This window comes from Scyliorhinus torazame, chromosome 2, assembly GCF_047496885.1.
Source record: "Scyliorhinus torazame isolate Kashiwa2021f chromosome 2, sScyTor2.1, whole genome shotgun sequence".
Classification (NCBI taxonomy): domain Eukaryota; kingdom Metazoa; phylum Chordata; class Chondrichthyes; order Carcharhiniformes; family Scyliorhinidae; genus Scyliorhinus; species Scyliorhinus torazame.
Window position 1 is genome coordinate 245157924 of NC_092708.1, and position 23815 is coordinate 245181738.

The following is a 23815-nucleotide window of genomic DNA, read 5'->3' on the forward strand; positions in this document are numbered from 1 at the left end:
TACCATTGATAAAGGTCATTCTCATTCATCCCATTCAAATCCAAAAAAGCCTCTGTGTGACAGCTCCATACATAGAGGCAAAAGTTGTTCAAACTGCAAAGGAAACAAGATCAAGAGGTACATATTCGTGGGCCAGATACATTATTATTTATTTATGAAAGACCTTTGCATTCGGCTTATTTCAAATGCTGACAGTTTTGTCACCTGTTCAGGCGAGACATGATTAAGTATAAAATCCATTATATCCTGTATAGCAGACCAATAATATCATGACAGATAATTCAGCCCAGATTCCTAAGAAGTCCAGGTTACCCTCCAAGTATTTCCCCATATCCATAATGACAGTTAATTAACCCACCCTTCTTCTTGAACAAAAACGGAGAATAATTTTGTTCGGATTTTATGTTGGTTTGCTTTGATGTTCTTGTATTTTTTTCTGGCTATCGAAGGATCAATATGGCTTTGACCCAATTCACTTAGGTTGTATGACCTGTATTTTAGGAGTAAACTGAACTACTCCCAGATGGATATGGGGAAATACTTTCAGGGTAACCTGGGCTTCTTAGGAATCTGGGATAAATTGTAAATATTCAGGGCATGAATGGAAATATTCTGTTCAGACCTCTGGAGTGATACAACATTCCTTCCTAAGCAAACAATTCAATGCTCATCCACACACATTGGGCCAAATTTTATGGCCCCTCCAGCTAGGGGATCTTCCAGTCCCGCCAAAGTCAATGGATTTTGAATGGCTGGCTGCGCTTTATAACCCTGTTCCCATCGCGATGGAACTGTACAATTCCACCCATTATCATTAAAATTGACGTTAGTAATCTTAGTGGATGATTAATTAGCATATTAAATTGCAATTTCTTTATTTATGATACAATATATTCACACCCATTGATATTAATATACATATATCATGATTGTCTATTGGCAGCACTGTGGCACAGTGGTTAGCATTGCTGCCTCACAGGTCCAGGGTCCGGGGTTCAATTCTGGCCTCGGGTGACTGTGTGGAGTTTTCACTTTCTTCCCGTGTCTGCGTGGGTTTCCTCCGGGTGCCCTGGTTTCCTCCCACACTCCAAAGATGTGCAGGTTAGGTGGATTGGCCAAGCTAAATTGCCCTTAGTGTTGGGTGGGATTGCTGGGTTGTGGGGATGGGGTGGAAGTGTGGACCTTGGGCAGAGTGCTCTTTCCAAGAGTCAGTGCAGACTCGATGGGCCGAATGGCCTCCTTCTGCACTGTAAATTATATGATTCCATGAACTTGAATAAATCAGCTATATACTCCAAACATAATTAGAGGGCATATTAGTTGGAACACCTCCAATTTCTGCCTTATTGGCAGACTACAGCCCTTATCAAAGTCACAAATTACAACCTATGTGACTGTGTTAATCTAAAGCTCTTCATCCTTTTTGACTTGTCTTCAGCCTTTGACACATTTGCCCATACCCTCATCTTCCAACAACTCTCCACCGTCATCCAATTGGGTGGGACTGTACTTGTCAGGTTTGATTTTTATCTATGTAACAGCAGTCACAAAATCATCTGCAATGGTTTCTCTTCCCACTCCCACACTGTTGCCTCTGCAGTCCCCGAAGGATTTATGGCCTCTTCCTATTTCTCATCTACAGTTTTTCCCTCAGCAGCATCATTTGAAAATATATTAGGCTCCACATGTACACTGATGATATAAACTCTAGCTAACCACCACCTTTCACCATCCTTTCACTGCCTCGGATTTGTCACACTGTTTATCCAGCAACCAAAATCGAAAGGGCAGGAATTTCCTCCAACTGATTGTTGGGAAGACCAAAGTAATTGTGTTGGGCCCCTATTACAAACTTCTTTCCAGTCTCATTGACTCCATCACTCCCTGGCAACTGTCTTAAGCTAAACCAACAGTAAAACCGCTCATTGCCATCTCCATAGCATTTCCCAACTCCAACCCTGCTGCAGCTTATCTGCTGTTGAAACCCTCATTCTTGTTCAAATTACCTCCAGACTTGATCATTCCAAAGTTCTCCTGACCTACCTCCCATCCTCCACCCTCCATGAACATCAACAAATACAACACTACTGCCTCTATCCTGACTCATACCAACTCCATTTACCCATTACCTCTGTGCCCTCTGACCCACATTGACTCTTGGTCTAACAATGCCTCAATTTTAAATTATTTATCTTGTTTTCAGAGCCTCAGTGGAATCTCCCCTCCTTCTTTCTGTAACATCTTCCAGTCTTCCAAGATCCCTGGACTCCCCTAATTGAGCACCTCCAATTTTAATTGCACTACCGGTGATGGTTGTGCCTTCAACTGACAGGTCTGTAACCTATGAAACACCCTCTTTAAATTTCTCTGTCATTTTATTTCCTCTGTAAAGTGCTTCCTAAAACCTATCCCTTTGATCTGGCTTGTCCATATATCTCCTTTCCTATTTGGTGTCAAATTTTGTTCGATAATGTTCCCGTGAAGTGCCTGTGAAGAGGCATTTTATTATATTGAAAGTGATATATAAATGTAAGTTGTTCTTGCGACCAACAAGTGTATCCACAGTCGGAGTGCAGACTTGGAATGGTTCTTGTAGATTTAAAACTGAAATCAAGCTTTTAGTATGTGAGGAAAGAATGTAAACCTGTGCATGGTGTATACCTTTTTAAACTTGTTTCTAGACCTTGCTTGTGTATCTTTAATACAGCAAATCGAGATCTCTGAATTTAATTCCAGGTTTCATTTTTGAATGTAACACCGAGTTTACGCAGTGTGTAGAGTATGATGGAAGACAGCCACAAATGTGAGAGAAACTAATTGAGAGATTCACATATGTAATTTCAGCCTTAAAATGTGCTGCTACATTTGGTCACTTGCAAGAGTTGTTATCCTTTATAATCAAAGTAAATACTTTAGTTATTGTCATCTACCATGTTCAGGTTTTAGAACTAGTTAACAAGTTAGTACCAATAGCAGAGACTTGAACAAAACCAGTTTGTATGGTAGGATCTGAGTGCTTGTGATTAAATTCCCTACATGTTATCAGAAAATATCCCACTATTGTATGTCACCTAGAATGTAATAGATGACTAGGAGTGGTTGTAAGTTAGTCGGGCTGAGAGGCTACCACAGTAAGTCTTGATTGATTTATCACTTGAACCCCAAAGTACACCTGGATAATTCGTTTCAAGATGACATTTCTTAGAGGTACTTTTTTCTTTCACTTTACCATGTCATTCGCCTTCTTGAGATTGGGGTAAGGGGAGCAGCTCCTTAGCTGACCTCTACTAACACTTGCTCCAAAATCAATCACTAGTGCCTCAGAGCAGCCAAGGGAGACTCTCCATCTGCTGGGAAACTGTGTAACCTGCTATACAGTAATCCATTACCTGAATAACCAACACCTATTATACATTGCACAAGATGTGTCATTCCACATAATTTTACAATATGCAAACACAATAAAACTGGGGCATGTGTTATTGCTGGATCTGAAATGGCAAGAGAGCCTCTCTACTGTACGTCCCCACGCATTGGTGCCATAACGTAATACCATGGAAAATGTTTTTACAGAATGTACCAATATCACATTCAGGAATAATTAAAAGGATGCAAAGGGATTGCAAAAACAGAAAAAAATGCAACATCGCGTTTCAGGCAGACATGCTCAAACATTCCAACCTTGAAGGGAAAACAGAGATTTGTCCAATACAAACAGAGTGCTACTTAAAACTCTCCTATATCCAATGTAAATGCACACCAACCCATCTGTCAAACCCGCTAATGTAAATTATATTCCTCCTGCAACAGAGTTAGTGAGCTATTTAACAATCTCTGGGGAGAAGGCCAACAATGGCCTCTGGATTTATCCACCAGCCAACTGGATGTTTTGTTCAATCAATCAAATGGGTGCTGTTTAACACTTACCATATCGTAAACATTGAGAATCACTGGTTCATTTGCCATCGCTCGTTGCAGAGATCACACAGTTCCAATAATCCTTAAATCAGTTACTGGCCCCAGTTCGCTCTCAATGACCCACTCTACTGTTGCATTCAAGATCAAACATGTGGGACATTTTTTTTCACACAGAGATCGGAAATCTATCCAGTCTCCAAAAATTCACAGCGAAGGCTGGATTCCCTCTACTTCGGGCAATGTGACTGAGAGAGTGTGGTGACAGTTCATCCATGGAAAGTGCCTCTCTCCACTAATCCAGCTTGCAGGCTAGAAAACCATATTGTACATTTATTTAAACAGGGAGAGAAAATGCATCAGTTAAAAATCATTGCAAGAGACGCCTCTGACATGAATTCGTCATGTGCACTGACCCTTTCCCTCGTTCGGGGAGATTGAAGGTGAAGCTAATTGAAGTGCAGGTTACTTTTGCCCCTCCGGGTTGTGACTGTTGGCAGCGGCAAGCGGAGCTGTCCAAGGTGCGGAGCGGCTGGCAGCGGCGATCGGAGCTGTCCAGGGTGCTAATGCAGGTCGTGACGGCGATTGGAGCTGTCCAGGGTGCTGTTGCAAATCGGGGCGGCGATCGGAGCTGTCCACGGTGCTGATCGGCTGGCAGCGGCGACCGGAGCTGTCCAGGGTGCTGATGCAGCGAAGCCTGGCTGGAGTAGGATGACATCACTTGAATAGGCTCCCCAGCCAGGCTTTTAAAGCAGCCCCAGCAAGACTGAGATGGAGATTGCTGCGATCCGGTTACATCATAAACGTCCACATCTCCTAAAGGCCCGGGCACGCTTAAAGCAGAACTGCAATCGTTGGAAGAGCGTCCTACGCAAATCATCGGCTAGGTGCATTAAGCGCCCTCCAAAAGAGAAACTAAAACGTAAAACATTACTTTTTATTTGTTTGAAACATTGTCAACTACCTTCCAATAATTGAGTGAACACCTTTAAATGGGAGCTTCTGGCTTTTGTTTAAAGTGTGATGGGGTTGAGTGGGAGAACTCTGATTTACAGGTGTTCACTTTGAAATAAAAGCTCGGCTCTCAAGATTCAGCATTGTAAATGAACCGGTTCGTGTTAAAATGTAGGCACCAGCTGCTAACAGTGCCGCCAGCATGACTTGGAACATACGTTCATAGCGCGTTGCATTTGCGATTTCCAACGCACGACGAGCGAAAGATAATTTTCATGAGCTGCTGCTCCACGTTTATTCGCACATCACAGCACACAGCTTTTGCATGGGTCAGCTTTAAATCCAGCCAGTTGGAATTAGATACCGATAGCATTTCAGGAATCCAAAAATAAACCATCTCATCCTAACCTTTCACAGAGCCACGAACACGTGATTTGCTTGTGGCTTCGAAGAGAAAGGGCAAAAACATATCTAAATCAACGCCAGCGTATTTATACTCCAACTGCTTCAGACGGCAAGGACCAAAGGGATAACAGATAGAGTAGTCAAGGAATTCATTTCTACTTCAATTTAATCTCAATCTCCCCGTTCCAGATTTTTTTGAAATCATAAATTTATTTCTGATAGATACATAAAACGAATACAATCCGCATCTTAGCCCCTTAACTCTTAAATTGTTCTAATATTCTTGAAAGCAAATGCCAACGGCTGCTTTTGTTAACCGAGGAATTCGGGAGTTGAGATTTTAAAAACTGAAGTCCAGTATTCCTCCCGACAGCTGACTTTTCACTTCTTAATTCAAGGTTTGCAGATTCAAGGATCTTTCTCTGATGATTGCTGATGTTGAAGGCGAGGGTATCCCAAAACCCAGAAGGTCAATTTGGTGGTGTATTTGGCATACTGAGAAAAGATATGTGAACCAGGGTGGAATAGTCCCGTCGTTGTGTGATCAATTACAAAAGAATATTTGTTAACTTAAAAGGGAAAAAAAACACACATGACAAGAAAGACTATAAAACACTACAGCACTTTACAGTATTACATGAAGTTACCCCTTGGTTCCAACTACCTACATTACCTGAACTCTAACACACCACTTTGTTTCCAAACAACACACAATATTATATAATTCTTTGATAATAGATGCACAGGTTATTTGGCCATGCTTCGGAAAGCCATCTTCAGTTTCAGTAAAGGTAAAATCTTCTCGGTTTCACAACAACTTGTTTTTGGGAGACTGTTCCTGCATCAGGGTGTGGCTGTGATGGTAGCCACTACTGTGTCTCCCTCTCTCCAGTTATTGTACTATGGCTAGATCATACTTTCCTTTGATGTTACCCACACTGTGGATCTGGTTTTTAACATGTATGTGTCAATTTCCTTATCCTTCCACTCTGAAGTTACCTCTTAAATACCCCATTGATTTCCCCTAGTCACATAGGTAAACATTTTCTTTTCTCACTGATATGCTAATTCACATGTCAAAATTTCTTCACACAGCTGCCCTAATCAACTTTCATTTTATTTTTATTTTATCCAAATTTATTTTTTTAAATCTTAATTTTCCCAATTCTTAATACATGCTATAATGTAAACAAGCCTGAGCTTTAAATAAAACACATATACTTACTAAAATAATATTAAACAAACCTATGATTTTACTGTCAGGATGTTAAAGGAATCTTTACTTTTGAAATTGTTGACTCTAGATTATTGTTCCTGTGAGCCTCATAAAGCTGAGCTAAGCACAATTATGAGAACCAGCGCTTCAATGTATAGAAGAATAAAAGTTAAACATGGTGGCCCCTTTCCTGTAGCATGTCTGAAACTGCCACCCGGCCCAGCAAGTAATGTAGACATATCACCTTAACAACAGGAAGTGTGCACAAATTGTGACCGAAAATCCTCAACACAACTAGGCAGAACAGATCTTTCTCTAACAATGATAGCTGTCTGGTTCGGAAAATATATATCTCCAACACAAAACTATGAAATATAATGCTATTTACTAAACTAGAAGGATTAGATACTTACAGCTATACCATTAAGAAAAGTGCAGAACTGCATAAGATAGGAACATTGGAAGAGGAGTGGCCTTTCAGCACATCTGATGAACCTTCCTTGCACTTGTTCCATTGCAATAATATCCTTTCTGAGGTAAGGGGACCAAAGCTGCACACAGTTTACTCCAGGTGTGGACTAACCATTGTTCTGTACAATTGAAGCAAAACCTCACAACTGCTATACTCAAATCATCTTGCTATAAAGGCTAACATTCCATTACCCTTCTGAATAGCTTGTTGCAACTGCATGGTAGGCTTCAGTGACTTATGGACAAGGGCAACCAGGTCCCTTTGTACATCTACACTTCCTAATTCTTACCATTTAGGAAATACTCTGTACATCTGTTCCTTCTACCAAAGTGGTTTACCTCACATTTTTCCACATTATATTCAATCTGCCATGTCCTTGCCCACTCACTAAGTCTGTAAAAATCCTCCTGTAGCTAGTTTACATCTTCCTCACAACAAACACTCCCATCTAGCTTTGTATCATCCGCTAATTTAGAAATATTATGTTTGATCACCACATTTAAATCATTGATATACATTGTGAACAGCTTGGGCCAAATATTGATCCTTGTGGTACACCACTGGCCACATACTGCCAATGCCAGAATTACCCGTTTATTTCTACTTTCTGCTTTCTACCTGTTGACATATCCTCAATCGATGCCAGTATATTGCCTCCGATCCCATGTGTTTTTATTTAGCTAATCAACCTCTTGAGGGGAACTTTATCAAAAACCTTCTGAAAATCCAAATTTGCGATGTCCATCGATTTCCCTTTGTCAATTTTGCTGGTGACATCCTCAAAAAACACCAACAAGTCAGTCAAACATGAGTTCCCATCTGTAAATCCATGCTGACTACCTATAGAAACTTTTCTTTATTAGTCTCATACCGTTTGGCATTTTGTCTTATTTAACTCAGCAGTAGCTCCTTCAAATCTGTCAAATATTAAAAAACAACTTCAGAATCCATGAACAAGACCAACTCAATATAAACGATGTGTCCAAGACCATTAGGTTGAAGGAAGAGCCAGGCCACACATTCAAACAAAGCCATACCATGCAAGGTATATGACAAGTTGAGCAGCTCCATTTGAACTTAGCCAATGCGCATGCAAATCTGTAAAACTGCTAAGGCACTGTTTCAGCCTAAACTGTTCAATAGACTTTAAATTGATTTGTGTTATGGGCCAGGGCTTAGAGAACCCCAAAGTGTATCATGGAGTTCATCTGACCCACAACTTTTACTAGATTGTGGTATGGGGAGCACATGGCCCACTCTACAGGTGTGGTACAGCAGAAATGGAAACGTATTTTTTAAAGCAAAACAATGTTTATTCTATGAACTCAAGTTAACCTTTTTAAAACATATAGTGAACATCTTAGCAACCATCAATTCAAATACAACCCCCAAAGACTCCAAAACGAAGTAATGCTTTAAGCTTTTCTTTTAACATCCAAAAGACTTAAAAACCTTCAAAACAGAAAGACATCAGGCTTAACTTCACTACTGAGAATATTTATAATTCTGAATTCACCAAATGATCCAGAGATAGTCTTTTGATGGCAGAGAGAACAACAGTACACCTGCTTGGTCTGGCTTCAGCTCCAACACTAAAAACGAAACTAAAACACACTCTGCAGCAAACAGCCTAAAACGAAAGTAAAAAGCTGACAGACAGGCCAACTCCACCTCTCTCTGACATCACTGCAGTAGTAAACACCCTTTTCCTAAAGGTACTCTCACTACAGATATTTATATACACACCCATTTATAAACACCCATTTATTAAAGGTCCTCTCACATGACACCTCCCCCCAAGAAAAAAAAATAAACCATCAACTTCAACGTGGTTTCATTTTTCATCTTGTCACTATCCTTTAAGAAATGCACACAGTAAATATACTTTTTCATTTAAAAAAACAACACACGCAAACAGGTATAATAATATAGTCCATTATTTCCATTCTTCTTCCTTCAACTGAAATCCTTCATGATTGACAGTCTCGTTGAACAGGAAGGTCTCTGCACGATATGTCCATTTCTTTATGCCTCGGCATTTCTCTTTAAAGTCAGATACTTTAGTTCAATCTGATCACAGAGGCCCCTGTAATTCTCCAACGCAAGAGCATTGGTTATCACAGCTTTCAGGCAGTCAAATGCCTGTTGAAAGTCTGCTGTCCACTGAAATTTGGCGTTTCTTCAGCAAGAACATCAGTGGAGCAATCACGCTACAAAACCTTTGCACAAATGTTCGATCAAATCCACTCATGCCAAGAAATCGCATTATTTCCCTTCATCTTGAGGGTATTGGAAACACCCCAATACTTTTGTTTTCACATCCCATGGGACCATTCGACCCTATCCGATTGTATGGCCAAGGAAAGAGACTTGGGCCTTTCCAAATTCACTTTTGGCTAGGTTGATCACCAAATCCGCCTCCTGAAGTTGACCGAATAACTCGATCAGATGTTTCAAATGTTCTGTCCATGTCTGGCTGAAAATTACCAGATCGTCGATGTATACCGCACAATTGGATAATCCTGAAATGACTTTGTTAGTTAACCGTTGAAATGTGGCTGGGGCGTTTTTCATGCCAAATGGCATAACTTTGAATTGGTATATACCATCTGGAGTCACGAAAACTGAAATCTCCTTCGCCCTTTTGGATAAAGGTACCTGCCAGTAACCTTTAAGTAAATCCAGTTTGGAAATAAAAGCTGATTGTTCCACTTTCTCAATGCAATACTGCAAACGTGGGATAGGATCAGAGTCCGTTCTTGTAACTGCATTAACCTTTCTACAGTCCACACACAACCATTGGGTACTGTCTGGTTTAGGTACCATCACTATGGGTGAGCTCCATTGGCTGCAACACACTTCAATTATGCCATTTTTAAGCATACTCTCAATCTCTTTGTTAACCTGTGCCAATTTTAAAGGGTTAAGTCTGTATTTAATTATCCCAATTTTTAAGAACATCCTCGTTTTCCAATTTAATTTGAGGTATGTCAAATTCACAGTCATCTGGATTTGGTTCATCACTTTGAGTTAAAATCATTAAAACTTCCTTCTTTTTCTCTGCTTCCCTTTCAAAGTACCTTTTAAGCATATTCACATGACACACTCAGTGAGATTTCCTTCTATCTGGTGTTGTTACCACATAATTCACCTCAGCTAATTTCCTTTCAATCTGATAAGGTCCACATAACCTTGTTTTTAATGGTTCACCTGCCACTGGTAAGAACAGTAAAACCTTATCTCCACTGGCAAAACTACAAACTTTGGATTTCTTGTCCGCTACCTGTTTGATCACATTTTGTGCAACTTTTAAATGTTGTCTAGCCAATTCACCGGCTCTATTTAATCATTCCCTGACATTTGACACGTAATCCAATAATGTAATTTCCGATTTCTGACTCACCAATTTTTCCATAATCAATTTAAGTGGTCCTCTTACCTTATGACCAAAAATTAGTTCAAAAGGACTGAATTTGGTTAATTCATTAGGTGCATCCCATTTGCAAACAGTACGAATGGAATTCCTTTATTCCAATCCTCTGGATAATATTTTCTTTTCTTTTTTAAAAATGTATAAATTTAGAGTACGCAATTCATTTTTTCCAATTAACGGGCAATTTAGTGTGGCCAATCCACCTAGCCTGCACATCCTTGGGTTGTGGGGGCGAAACCCAAGCAAACACGGGGAGAGTGTGCAAACTCCACACGGATAGTGACCCAGAGCCAGGATCGAACCTGGGACCTCGGTGCCATGAGGCTGCAGGGCTAACCCACTGCACCACCGTGCTGCCCCCTCCTCTGGATAATCTTGACAATAAGCCCTCAACATTGTCTTTAATGTCTGATGCCACCTTTCTAAAGCTCCCTGAGATTCTGGATGGTACGCAGTTGACTTAAATTGTTTTATTCCTAAGCTATCCATAACTTCTTTGAATAACCTTGAGGTAAAATTCGATCCTTGATCCGATTGTATTTCTGTGGGTAGTCCATATCTAGTAAAGAATTTAAGTAACTCCTCCACAATCTTTTTAGCTGTAATATTACGTACTGGAATGGCCTCTGGAAACCTCGTAGACACATCCATTATAGTCAAAAGATATTGATTCCCACTTTCGTTTGAGGAAGCGGTCCTACGCAATCAATTAGGACCCTTGTAAAAGGTTCCTCAAACGCTGGAATGGGTATTAAGGGCACTGGTTTTATCACTGCTTGAGCTTTCCCTATCACTTGACATGTGTGACATGATTGACAAAATTTTACTACATCTTTATGTAGTCCAGGCCAATAAAAATGTTTCTGGATTTTAGCTTGAGTTTTCTTTATTCCCAAATGACCTCCCACTGGTACCTCATGTGCAACTCACAACACTTCCTTTCTACACCCACCCGGCAATACTACTTGATGAACTTCTGCCAACTTTTCATCCGCCTACATATGTAAAGGTCTCCATTTTCTCATCAAGACATCACTTTTACGCTAATAACACTCTGGTATACACTCAGATTCCTCTTCCGTCTATATTTTCTGATAAATCCATTTTATTGCTATCTCTTGTTGTAACTCCACCAATTTTCCTGAACTAAAAATATCCGCCTCATCCACCACCTGTTCTTGTTCATTTTCAACCATCTGATCAAAAATTGTTTCTGATAATTGCACTTCCACTTCATCTTCACTCTTTGATTTCTCCTCTTAACTTAACCTGTGACTTTGCGACCTTGTTACTACACAATCTGGAAAATCCGTGAATATTCGTCCTTCAACACTTCAGTTGTCTGATTTTCCACTGGCTTATCAACCACAGTAGGCATCACTACAACCTGCAATCCAGCGATATCATTACCCAAGATAAACTGTATTCCTGGACAAGATAGTTTCTCTATTACTCCTACTACCACCTCACCACTCTTCACTGGATTTTCCAACCTTACCTTATATAATTGAACACTACTCCTCTCACCCTGAATTCCACTTCATTGTGACTTCTTTACCTAATCCTCCTGATACACATGAGTAAACTTTACCCACACAAGTAAATTCTTTAAAGACATCTGGCACCTTCTTATCAATCACCTCTTGATCAGGCTGTACAATCTTTTGCACCTCCTTCGCTTCACTTGGGCTTTCCTTTACCACTTTAACAAACCCCACTGTCTTATCCTGTTTTACCACATCAGCCTTCCCGGTGCTTTTCTTCAACCACCAACACTGTGACTTTACATGGCCTAGTTTATTACAGTGAAAACATTTGAAACTTTTCATTTATTTTCCATCCTCCTGGATTTCTTTTTAAATCTGAGGTACACTCTCCTTATTATCTCCCATCAGATCACATTTACCTTTACCACTTGAGTATTTCTCATGTCCCCAGTTTCTATCCCTCACAGGCTGAAACTGATGTCGGAAACCAAGCTTTGATTTATGAACTAATTCATAATCATCTGCCATTTCTGCTCTTCCACATGAATTCTCACTACATCAGGAATTGAATTTTTAAACTCCTCCAAAAGTATAATTTCTCTGACAGCTTCATACGTTTGGTCTATTTTCAAACCTCTTATCCACCTATCAAAATTACTCTGTTTGATCCTTTCAAACTCCATCTATGTTTGACCAAATTCTTTCCTTAAATTTCTAAACCTTTGTCTGTAGGCTTCAGGCACTAGTTCATAAACACCTAAGATGGATTTTTTCACCTCCTTATACGTCTCGGATACCTCCTCCGGTAGTGATGCAAACACTTCACTAGCTCTACCTATCAGCTTTGTTTAAATCAGTAATACCTACATGTCCTGTGGCCATTTCATTTGTTTAGCCACCTTGTCATCAAACCTTGGCAATGCTTGGACATATTTAAATAGATTCCAACCAAGCCTTCGGCTTTGACGCTCTTTCTCACTATCCTCATCACTATCATCCAAGTGTACGTTTCCCTTTACGTCTGCCAATTTTATCTGACTGTCATGTTTCATGGCCATTTTCTGAAGTTAAAACTATCTCTCTTTATCTTTTTCCCTGATCTGTATCTCTCTTACTCTTTCCTTTTGTTCTGCTAGGGCTATTCTTTCTGTTTTCCTTTCTTCTCTCTCTTTTTCCTCTCTCTCTCTTTCTCTTTCTCTTTCTTTTTCCTCTCTCTCTCTTTCGTATTCAAGCTGCTGTAATTCTTTCTCATGTTCCATTTGTTTAATTTGCAACTGAATTTTTGCTATTTCCAATGAGTCAAACTGTATCTCAGGTAACTTTAAATGCTTAGCCACCGCCACAATTACCTCAATTTTTCGCATTTTGTCAGGTAATGTTAACTGCAATGTTTTTGCCAAATCTAACAGTCTGTTTTTAGTCTCTGTCCATTAGGTACTGTGGGTGACCGTCTCCACCCCCAAAATCTTCTGAGCCTCTGAAAGAGCCATTGTCCACAACACACTCCCCACTTAAACTAAAATACCACACCTGAAAAGCAACCGCAATATGCTCACCCCTCACTGTCTTTAAGTTCACTAAGCCAATCCAATAGATAGACTTTTATCCCGGGTGAGCCCCCAATTTGTCATGGGCCAGGGTTTAGAAAACCCCTAAGTGTATCATGGAGTTCATCTGTCCCACAACCTTTACTAGATTATGGTATGGGGAGCACACAACCCACTCTACAGATGTGGTACAGCAGAAATGGAAAAGTATTTTTTAAAGCAAAACAATGTTTATTCTATGAACTCGAGTTAACCTTTTTAAAACATACAGTGAACATCTTAGCAACCATCAGTTCAAATACAACACTAAGTTTATAAGCTATCATTATAAACACCCATTTCTTAAAGGTACTCTCACATGACATTTGTAACTTCAAAGGAATTTTGTCAGGTTGCTTCGCTCCCCCTTTGCTAAGAATAGCGAAATTCTCCGTTATCGGCGGAAAGTCCGCCGATCGGCGCAAAAAACAGCGCAAATCCCACTTGCGTCACGTCATAAAAATGGGACGATAGTCTCCGGCCCGAAATGGGCTAGCAGCGATGTAACGGGATCCGCGCTTGCGCAGTGGTTCACGCCATGCAGCGTCATACGCGCTGCACGGCGTGACGGCTCATAAGGCCGCGCAGCTCCCCCCCACCCGACCGGAACACCCGACCGCAACAACTGACTGGATGGCTGGCCGTCGCTCAGCCCCGAGGTTCGAGTCACGCGATGTGGAGGCGCTCCTGGACGCGGTGGAGCAGAGGAGGGACGCCCTGTATCCCGGGCACGGCCGCAGAGTTGCCCCAAGCCACAGCCGGCGTCTGTGGAGGGAAGGGGCAGAGGCCGTCACCGCTGTGGCCCTGACACCACGGACAGGCACCCAAATCCACAAGAAGGTGAACGACCTCATCAGAGCAGGCAGAGTGAGCCTCCCCCATATCCCCCCCTCCCCCATATCCCCCCTCCCCCATATCCCCCATATCCCCCCTACCCCATATCCCCCCTCCCCCATATCCCCCCTCCCCCATATACCCATATCCCCCCTCCCCCATATCCCCCCTCCCCCATATCACCCCTCCCCCATATCCCCCCTCCCCCATATCCCCCATATCCCCCCTCCCCATATCCCCCATATCCCCCCTCCCCCATATCCCCCTCCCCCATATCCCCCTCCCCATATCCCCCATATCCCCCCTCCCCCATAGCCCCCATATCCCCCCTCCCCCATATCCCCCCTCCCCATATCCCCCCTCCCCCATATCCCCCATATCCCCCCTCCCCCATATCCCCCATATCCCCCCTCCCCCATATCCCCCCTCCCCCATATCCCCCATATCCCCCCTCCCCTATATCCCCCTCCCCCATATCCCCCATATCCCCCATATCACCCCTGCCCCATATCCCCCCTCCCCATATCCCCCCTCCCCCATATCCCCCCTCCCCCATATCCCCCATATCCCCCCTCCCCATATCCCCCATATCCCCCCTCCCCCATATCCCCCATATCCCCATATCCACCCTCCCCATATCCTCCATATCCCCCCTCCCCCATATCCCCCATATGCCCCATATCCCCCCTCCCCCATAACCCCCATATCCCACCTCCCCCATATCCCCCCTCCCCCATATCCCCCCTCCCCCATATCCCCATATCCCCCCTCCCCCATATCCCCCATATCCCCCCTCCCCCATATCCCCCATATCCCCAAGTGAATCCAGCCCTAACATTAACCTCTGCAATGCACGCGCAACCGATGGCGTGCATTCATATACCTGCCTAACACTGTTGCCTTTTACCCCTGCCACCACCCCCCCCCCACAGGAGAAGCGCGCACACAACAATAGGGAGCATGTGTGGACTGGAGGAGGGCCCGCTGATGAGAGGCCACTGACCGTACACGAGGAAAGGGCCCTGGAACTGGCTGGCGGACCTGAGGACCGGGAGGTTGCTGATGCAGAGGTCGGGGGCCCACCAGCAAGTGAGCCACCGACAGCCCGTCCCCATATCCCCGCTCCCCTATATCCCCCTCCCCCGTATCACCTGATCACTGCCTGATGTCTAACCATGCATGCTTCATTGTGTATCGCAGGACCAAACGTCCAGGCGCCCATCCCCGCAGATGCACACCGCCCGCAGGATGCCCCTCGGAGACCACAGGAGACGGAGAGACCCGCACCCTCCAGCATGCGACGCCCGCAGGATGCCCCTCGCACACCATGGGAGACGGAGAGACCTGGAGCAACAGGGAGACGACACCCCCGTCATGTGCGGGAGCGACCACCCAGCGATGAGGGGGGCAGCCACAGGCCCCCGTCACATCCGAGCCTCGACACCACTACCCAGGACACCACTACCCAGGACACCACTACCCAGGACACCACTACCCAGGACACCCCTACCCGGGACAGCACTACCCAGGACACCCCTTCCCGGGACAGCACTACCCAGGACACCCCTACCCGGGAAGACGAAATACCGGACAGTGACTCAGAGTGGATGGGTGGAGACGAACCCCCAACCCAAAGTGCCATGGAGTCAGAGTGGGACGAAGAGCATGACACAACGCCACTGCTGTCACCAACACCCTCCACCATCGCAGAAACACTCACCACGGTTGGGCACTTTAGTGATGAGGCGTCTGGTACACTCACTGGTGCGCACAACACAGCCGTCCCGGTACAGCAGGTGGAGGTAGGAGCAGCAGAGGGACCGGGCGGTCGGAGGGCAGCCCAGGCCAAGCGAACATCTGCCGCCCAGATGGATCCCGGGTTCCTGCAGTTACCACACCCACACATAGATCCGATGCAACCACCGACCCGGAGACGAGCGAAGAGGGTGACGGGCGGCTTGCGGCGGCTGCGGTCGCAGGTGGAGGAGTCCACCCGCGTCCAGGAGCTGGGAGTGGTCCCGGTCATGCGTGCCACCCAGGCTGACACCGCACGGGTGGCGTCCGCGGTGGAGGAAATGGTTGCGACGGTGTCAGACATGGGGAACGGTTTGCGAGGCCTGGGGCCTTCCGTGCAGGCAGCGTCTGTGGCCCAGGAAATGGCTGCCCTCTCACAGGAGGCCATGAGCCAGTGCCAGCGCCAGATGGCAGAGGCGCTCAACGCCATAGCCCAGTCTCTGCAGGCCATGGCCCAGTCTCAGCAGGCCATGGCCCAGTCTCTGCAGGCCATGGCCCAGTCTCAGCAGGCCATCGCTGAGGGCATCGGCGCCAGTGGCCATGTGCGAGTCGGCGTTGCACTGTCACAGACAGGGTTGGCCAACACCCTGGGCTCCATGGCTGCAAACCTGCAGACCCCTGTCGATACCAGCACGGGCCTCCAGGACTGGCAGCGCCAGATGACGGGGGGGCGTCGGATGGCCAGTCCGTTCGCATCCCCCACCCATGTAAAGGCCTGGGGGCCATCGGGCACCCCGAGGTAGGAGGAGGTGGTGTGGTCCGTCCCGGCTCCCTCTGTAGGGGAGGTCCCGGTACACCGCGACACCTCGGACTCCCCCCCTTCCGTCCCAGGTGCATCGGGTGGGCAACGGGCAGGACAGGCTGGCAGCTCGCCATCCCAGTCGCCCGGGCCGCAGCCTGGCCCATCTAGGCCAGGACGCCCCAGGAAACGGCCGCCAAAGGGATCCAGTGTCAGAGGGCAGGAATCACAGGAGTCCACCTCCAGTTCTGCTGTACCGTCTGGGGAACCACGTAGACGTAGTCAAAGGGCCCGTAAGGCCAAACAATTAGACACTGAGTAAGTTGGCACGGGTGCAGGGCACAGATGAGTTTTAGGGGCTAGGGCACGTGCATGAACTCCTTTGGTTATTAAAGTCAATGTTACACCTACCGAAACTGCCTTTGTGCTCTGTCCAAAGTGTGCGGGCGTGTCATGTATGTTGAGCGCAAGTGTGTGTGTGAGGGGTGGTCTTACCTCAGCCCCAGGTGAGTCTGCCCCCTTCCCCCTGGGCCGCCATCAACATCCCCCGGGCAGAGGACGGGACCGTGCGCTGCAGTGTCACAGCCGCATGCAGGGATGGCGGATGGTCCGGGTGGATGGTGGTACTGTGGCCATGGGTCAGACATAGTCCAACGATGTAGAGCCAGGAGCTCATCGCAGGGCGGGTTGTCATCATCCTCCATGGCCAGCGATAGACACGCGTCCACCCGCAACTGTGTGAGCCCGGCCCGTTGTGCCGTAGGTGGATCGGCAATGGGGGGGTGGGGGTGGTGTGCATGCGGGTGGGGTGGGTGGGGTTGGGGAGGGGGGTGAGGGTGCTGGGTGGGTGGATGTGTGGGGGGTGTGGGTGGTCGGCTGTTCCCATGGTGTGCGGTCTGTGGCCATACTACCCGATTCCCACGCCCATCTAGTCAGTCAAGCGGGCGGCTATCAGTCTGTCCCGTGCCCGCTGGGCCAGCCAGTAACGGTGGACAGCCACCCGCCTGTGTCTACCCCGTATGCCCTGACCATTGCCCCCATCCCCCTCATCTGGGGAGGACTGGGCCTCTTCCTGCTGCCCCTCCACTCCGCCCTCCTCTGCCTGCGGCACATCGCCCCTCTGCTGGGCTATGTTGTGCAGGACGCAGCACACCACAATGATGCGGCCGACCCTATCTGACCGATACTGGAGGGCGCCCCCAGAGAGGTCCAGGCACCTGAAACGCATCTTCAGCACGCCAAAGCACCTCTCGATCACTCCCCTTGTCGCTACATGGGCATAATTGTAGCGGTTCTCCACCTCATTGCGTGGCCTCCGTATAGACGTCATCAGCCACGATCGCAATGGGTGGCCCCTGTCACCCAGCAACCAGCCCCTCAGCCGGGGATGGCGTCCCTCGTACATGCCGGGGATGGATGACCGCGACAACACGAATGAGTCATGTACACTGCCTGGGTGACGGGCGCAGACGTGCAGGATCATCATGCGGTGGTCGCAGTCCACCTGTACGTTCATCGAATAGGTCCCCTTCTTATTAGTGAACACGGCCCTGTATTCTGCAGGTGGCCGCACGGCGACGTGCATCCCATCGAGCGCGCCCTGGACCATGGGGAATCCGGCTACGGCAGAGAAGCCCACGGCCCGGGCATCTTGGCTGGCCCGGTCCACGGGGAAGCGGATCTAGCGGTGCGCCATGGCATAAAGGGCATCTGTCACTGCCCGGATGCACCGGTGCACCGATGTCTGCGATATGCCGGACAGGTCCCCACTCGGTGCCTGGAATGACCCCGTTGCATAAAAGTTCAGGGCCACCGTAACCTTGACGGACACGGGGAGAGGGTGTCCCCCGCCAGTGCCACGCGGTGACAGGTGTGCCAGCAGGTGGCAGATGTGTGCCACGGTTTCCCGGCTCATCCGGAGTCTCCTCCTGCATTCCCGGTCCGTGAGGTCCTGGTATGACTGCCGGGGCCTGTACACACGGGGCGCCCTCGGGTGCCTCCGTTGCCGTGGGGCCGCGACGTCCTCCTCCCCCTCCTCGTCCTGTCGGTCAGGTGTCCCTCCAGCCTGGGCGGCTGCCGGCTGCCCCTCTGCGGCAGCCTGCGCCGCCTCTCTGGCACGCTCCTCCTCCTCCTCCTCCTCCTCCTCCTCATCTAGGGCAACATAGACATGAGCGGCTGCCACCACGGCGGCCAACATCGCTGGATGATCTGAAAACATGACGGCCTGGTGGGGGGGAGGGGAACGACGACATGCCATCATTGCCCATATCCCCTCCTCCCCCCAGCCAGGTGGCATGGATCGCATGGGTCCAACTGCTGGAGGCTGGCACCTGGCCAGGTGGACCAACTCATTTGCCCTCCCATCACCTTCCTCGGCACGGACCCCCCTCCCCAACCTCCACCCCAGCACGGACACCCTCCCCAACCTCCACCCCAGCACGGACCCCCTCCCCAACCTCCACCCCAGCACGGACCCCCCCAACCCCCAACCTCCACCCCGGCACGGACCCCCCCCAACCCCCAACCTCCACCCCAGCACGGACCCCCTCCCCAACCTCCACCCCGGCACGGACCCCCCCCAACCCCCAACCTCCACCCCAGCACAGACCCCCTCAAGCCCCAACCTCCACCCCGGCACGGACCCCCCCCAACCCCCAACCTCCACCCCAGCACGGACCCCCTCCCCAACCTCCACCCCGGCACGGACCCCCCCCAACCCCCAACCTCCACCCCAGCATGGACCCCCTCCCCAACCTCCAACCCATCACGGACCCCCCCCAACCCCCAACCTCCACCCCGGCACGGACCCCCCCCAACCCCCAACCTCCACCCCAGCACGGACCCCTTCCCCAACCTCCACCCCAGCACGGACCCCCCCCCAACCCCCAACCTCCACCCCGGCACAGACCCCCCCCAACCCCCAACCTCCACCCCAGCACGGACCCCCTCCCCAACCTCCACCCCAGCATGGACCCCCCCAACCCCCAACCTCCACCCCGGCACGGACCCCCCCCAACCCCCAACCTCCACCCCAGCACAGACCCCCTCCCCAACCTCCACCCCAGCACGGACCCCCCCCAACCCCCAACCTCCACCCCGGCACGGACCCGCCCCAACCCCCAACCTCCACCCCAGCACGGACCCCCTCCCCAACCTCCACCCCAGCACGGACCTCCCCCAACCCCCAACCTCCATCACGGCACAGACCCCCCCAACCCCCAACCTCCACCCCAGCACGGACCCCCTCCCCAACCTCCACCCCAGCACGGACCCCCCCCCAACCCCCAACCTCCACCCCGGCACGGACCCCCCCCCAACCCCCAACCTCCACCCCAGCACGGACCTCCTCCCCAACCTCCACCCCAGCACGGACCCCCCCCAACCCCCAACCTCCACCCCAGCACGGACCCCCTCCCCAACCTCCACCCCAGCACGGACCCCCCAACCCCCAACCTCCACCCCGGCATGGACCCCCCCAACCCCCAACCTCCACCCCAGCACGGACCCCCTCCCCAACCTCCACCCCAGCACGGACCCCCCCCAACCCCCAACCTCCACCCCGGCACGGACCCCCCCCAACCCCCAACCTCCACCCCAGCACGGACACCCTCCCCAACCTCCACCCCAGCACGGACCCCCTCCCCAACATCCACCCCAGCACGGACCCCCCCCCAACCTCCACCCCAGCACGGACCCCCTCCCCAACCTCCACCCCAGCACTGACCCCCCCCAACCCCCAACCTCCACCCCGGCACGGACCCCCTCCCGGCACTCCCCCGGAGCCCAGCCTACTCTAACCACCCCCCCGCCCCCCGCCGCACACACACACACACAACCCGAGACACACCTCTCCTCACGCAATCAGTCTGCGGCCACGCCATTTCCTGCCCAGAGCCAACCCCCCAGGCCATCACTCACCTCCTCGCTGGTCGGTGTGAGCCTGGAGCACCGGGTCACGCCGATGAAAAGGAGGTTTGATTCACGTCGACGTGAACGGTCACCACGTCGACGGGACTTCGGCCTACCTTGGAGGGAGAATATCGGCAGGCCGAAAATCGGCTGCCTTGCGCAGACCCGTGACATTCTCCGCGGCAGCGGCGCCATTAACGCCCCGCCGACTTTTCTCCCTTCGGAGACTTCGGCGGGGCCGGGGGCGGGATTCACGGCGGCCAACAGCCATTCTCCGACCCTCTGGGGGGGCGGAGAAAGACGCCCATAGTGTACAATGAATGTGTATGTAAGAGATAATTATAAAATGCATAGTTTCATACATATTGCAATCTATTATTTTCCTTACTTAGAATTACATTAAATATACAACAGAGAAACAGGCGATTCAGCCCAACCAATTCGTGGCACTTTTTATTCTCCACTCTAACTTCCTAGCATCCTCTCTCTTCTAAGTATGACAGATTAAAACTGTAGTCCAGTCCCTTCTTCCTCACATGAATATTTTACTGCCTTTTAAATGCATCTATACCGTTTGCATCAACTAACCCCTACAGCAGTGAGCTCTACATTCTCACCACTCTTTGGGTAAAGAGGTTTATTCTGAATTCTCTATTTGATTCCTTGGTGACTATTTGGCCTCCTGTTTTTCTCTTTCTGACAAGTGTAAAAACTTTGGGCTGGATTTTTGTGGAGCAGGATCAACTCTGGAGATCTTGAAAAATGGTGGGAGGGATCTGAATGTGGATGCCCTGCCCTCATTTCTGTAAGATCCCATTTTTGCCAGCAGGAGGAAAGGGCATGAATTACACAAATGGGAACAAAAGCTCAGCATCACCTTTTGAAATTAGTACTGAGTTCAACAAAACCTATTTTCAGTGTATCAAAGGTCTTAACCCACAATGTGGGAGTTCCAAATTTATAGAGGAGGCACAAACATTCCTGAAGGTCTGCTTAAGTGTCAGAAGTTTATTAAATACCCAGCCCTTAAATGATGCAAAAAGAAAAAATAGGTTGTGGCCAATTTGCAATTAAAGTAAAAAGCAGACACCCACTACTGGAGTGCATTGATTGACAGGCTATCTTCAGTAGCTTAGAAGATGCCATTAACCATCTGTCACTGCAGTTTCAGCAGACTTCATTGTTGACATTTCCCAAGGGTCATTATTAGAATGGTTCCAATTATGAATGTTTGACTAAGTTTCAAAACCTTCAAAACCATTTATCTCAAAGGATAAACTGAGTTCATATTTTTACTGATGGTTTTATGAGGCTAGTAAAATATAATCTCGCTTTGATGTGGTTAGGAAATTGACGTTTTCATATTTTTACAACAGATCGATCACCCGAGGGAATTATAATTTTTCGAATAGGTTTCACAAATGAGTTTTTTTCTGAATCAAATGCATATGACTGAGAGTTCTCTTAGTTTGTTAGAAGTTTTATTTTCATCACCACATGGCTCCTGAGATCTCCCCACAGTGGATACTAGATGGAAGGTTATGGTTGTGGGAGGGAATAACGATTATGGAAATGCTATGGGGGCATGGGCAAAGAGAGGTGGCAGGGGGCATGAGGGGACTGCAGCTGGCATGGGGTCAAGAGGACATGGAGATGGCATAGGGTATGCGGGAGAATGGAAGTAGGTGTGTGGGTGAGTTGTGAGAAAGGAGGGCCAAAGCCCTCACAGCCTTTTATGCAACTGGATTGAAGTCCCAAAGAGCTGAGGAAAGTCTTCTAACCAGCCTTCTAATCAGCACATGTGCCTCCATGGCTGGAACTGTCTCTGGAGGTGGTGGGTCAGATTTGATCAGGCCCCTGCTCCGTTGAGTGAAAATCTTGCATGCAGGGATTGTTTCCTTGAAAATGGGGGTGTCTCGATGGCAAGAATCTTGCCTTCTGTGTCTACTCTGTAAAGACCTTTCAAATTATTAATTAACAGGTCAGCCCTCAGCTTTCCCTTTTTAAGAGGAAATAAATCACACATCATTGATCCTTTTCCTGATAGATAGAACCTTGTCATTATTGTATCATCCTTGTAAATCGATTTTGTATGCTCTCCAGTGCCTCGATATCCAATTTATAACATGTTAACCAGAACTGTTCACAATACTCTCAAGTGCGGTTGAACCAAGGTTTAGCAGAACATCTCTATTTTTCAATTCTGTCCATCCAATTGATTGATTGATTGGTTTATTGTCACATGTACGGAAGTACAGTGAAAAATATTTTACTGCGGCCAAGGAAACGTACACAGTACGTACACAGTAGACAAAAAGAATAATCGACAAAGGACATTGACAAATAGTACATCGACAAATAGTTATTGGTTACAGTGCAGAACAAGGGCCAAACAAAGCAAATACATGAACAAGAGCAGCACAGGGCGTCGTGAATAGTGTTCTTACAGGGAACAGATCAGTCCGAGGGAGAGTCATTGAGGAGTCTAGTAGCTGTGGGGAAGAAGCTGTTTCTATGTCTGGATGTGCGGGTCTTCAGACTTCTGTATCTTCTGCCTGATGGAAGGGCCTGGAAGAGGGCAAAGCCTGGGTGTGAGGGGTCTCTGACAATGCTGTCTGCCTTCCTGAGGCAGCGGAAGGTGTAGACATAATCAATGGAGGGTGGCAAATTTGTGTGATGCGATGAGCAATAATGTTTGTTTTGCATTTTGTATGGTGCAGTTTTTGAAGGTTATTTGTTTCGGGAACATAGGAGTAGGCCATTCAGCCCCTTGAACCTGCTCTTCCATTCAACTAGATCATGGTTTATCCCATTTTCCCACACTATCTCAAATCCTACATTCTGATGGACTAGTGCAGCTTATTCTAAATGTCTTACATTATTGTTACCTGTTTGTTAATTTATTGTTCCATAGTTTAATTTAGGAAAAAAAGGATCATTAGTTACAAACTTTATCACTAAAAACAGAAGTTCTGCAAAATTGATATAAAGCACTAGTTGAACCCAGCTGGAGTATTCTGTTCAATTCTGGGCACCACACTTTGCAAAAGGTGAGAAGGCTTTGGAGATGG

General features: G+C 47.8%; 1 protein-coding gene across 1 annotated transcript in view; it reads right to left on the bottom strand.

Annotated features, from left to right (window-relative positions):
• Positions 1-4773, bottom strand: part of LOC140396922 (deubiquitinase DESI2) — a 253108-nt gene extending 248335 nt beyond the window's left edge. Inside the window, exon 1 of the mRNA XM_072485857.1 lies at positions 3928-4773. Coding sequence (XP_072341958.1) covers positions 3928-3966 — 39 coding nt within the window. The 5' untranslated portion in view covers positions 3967-4773. The remainder of the gene's footprint in view (positions 1-3927) is intronic.
• Between the last annotated feature and the right edge of the window lie 19042 nt (positions 4774-23815).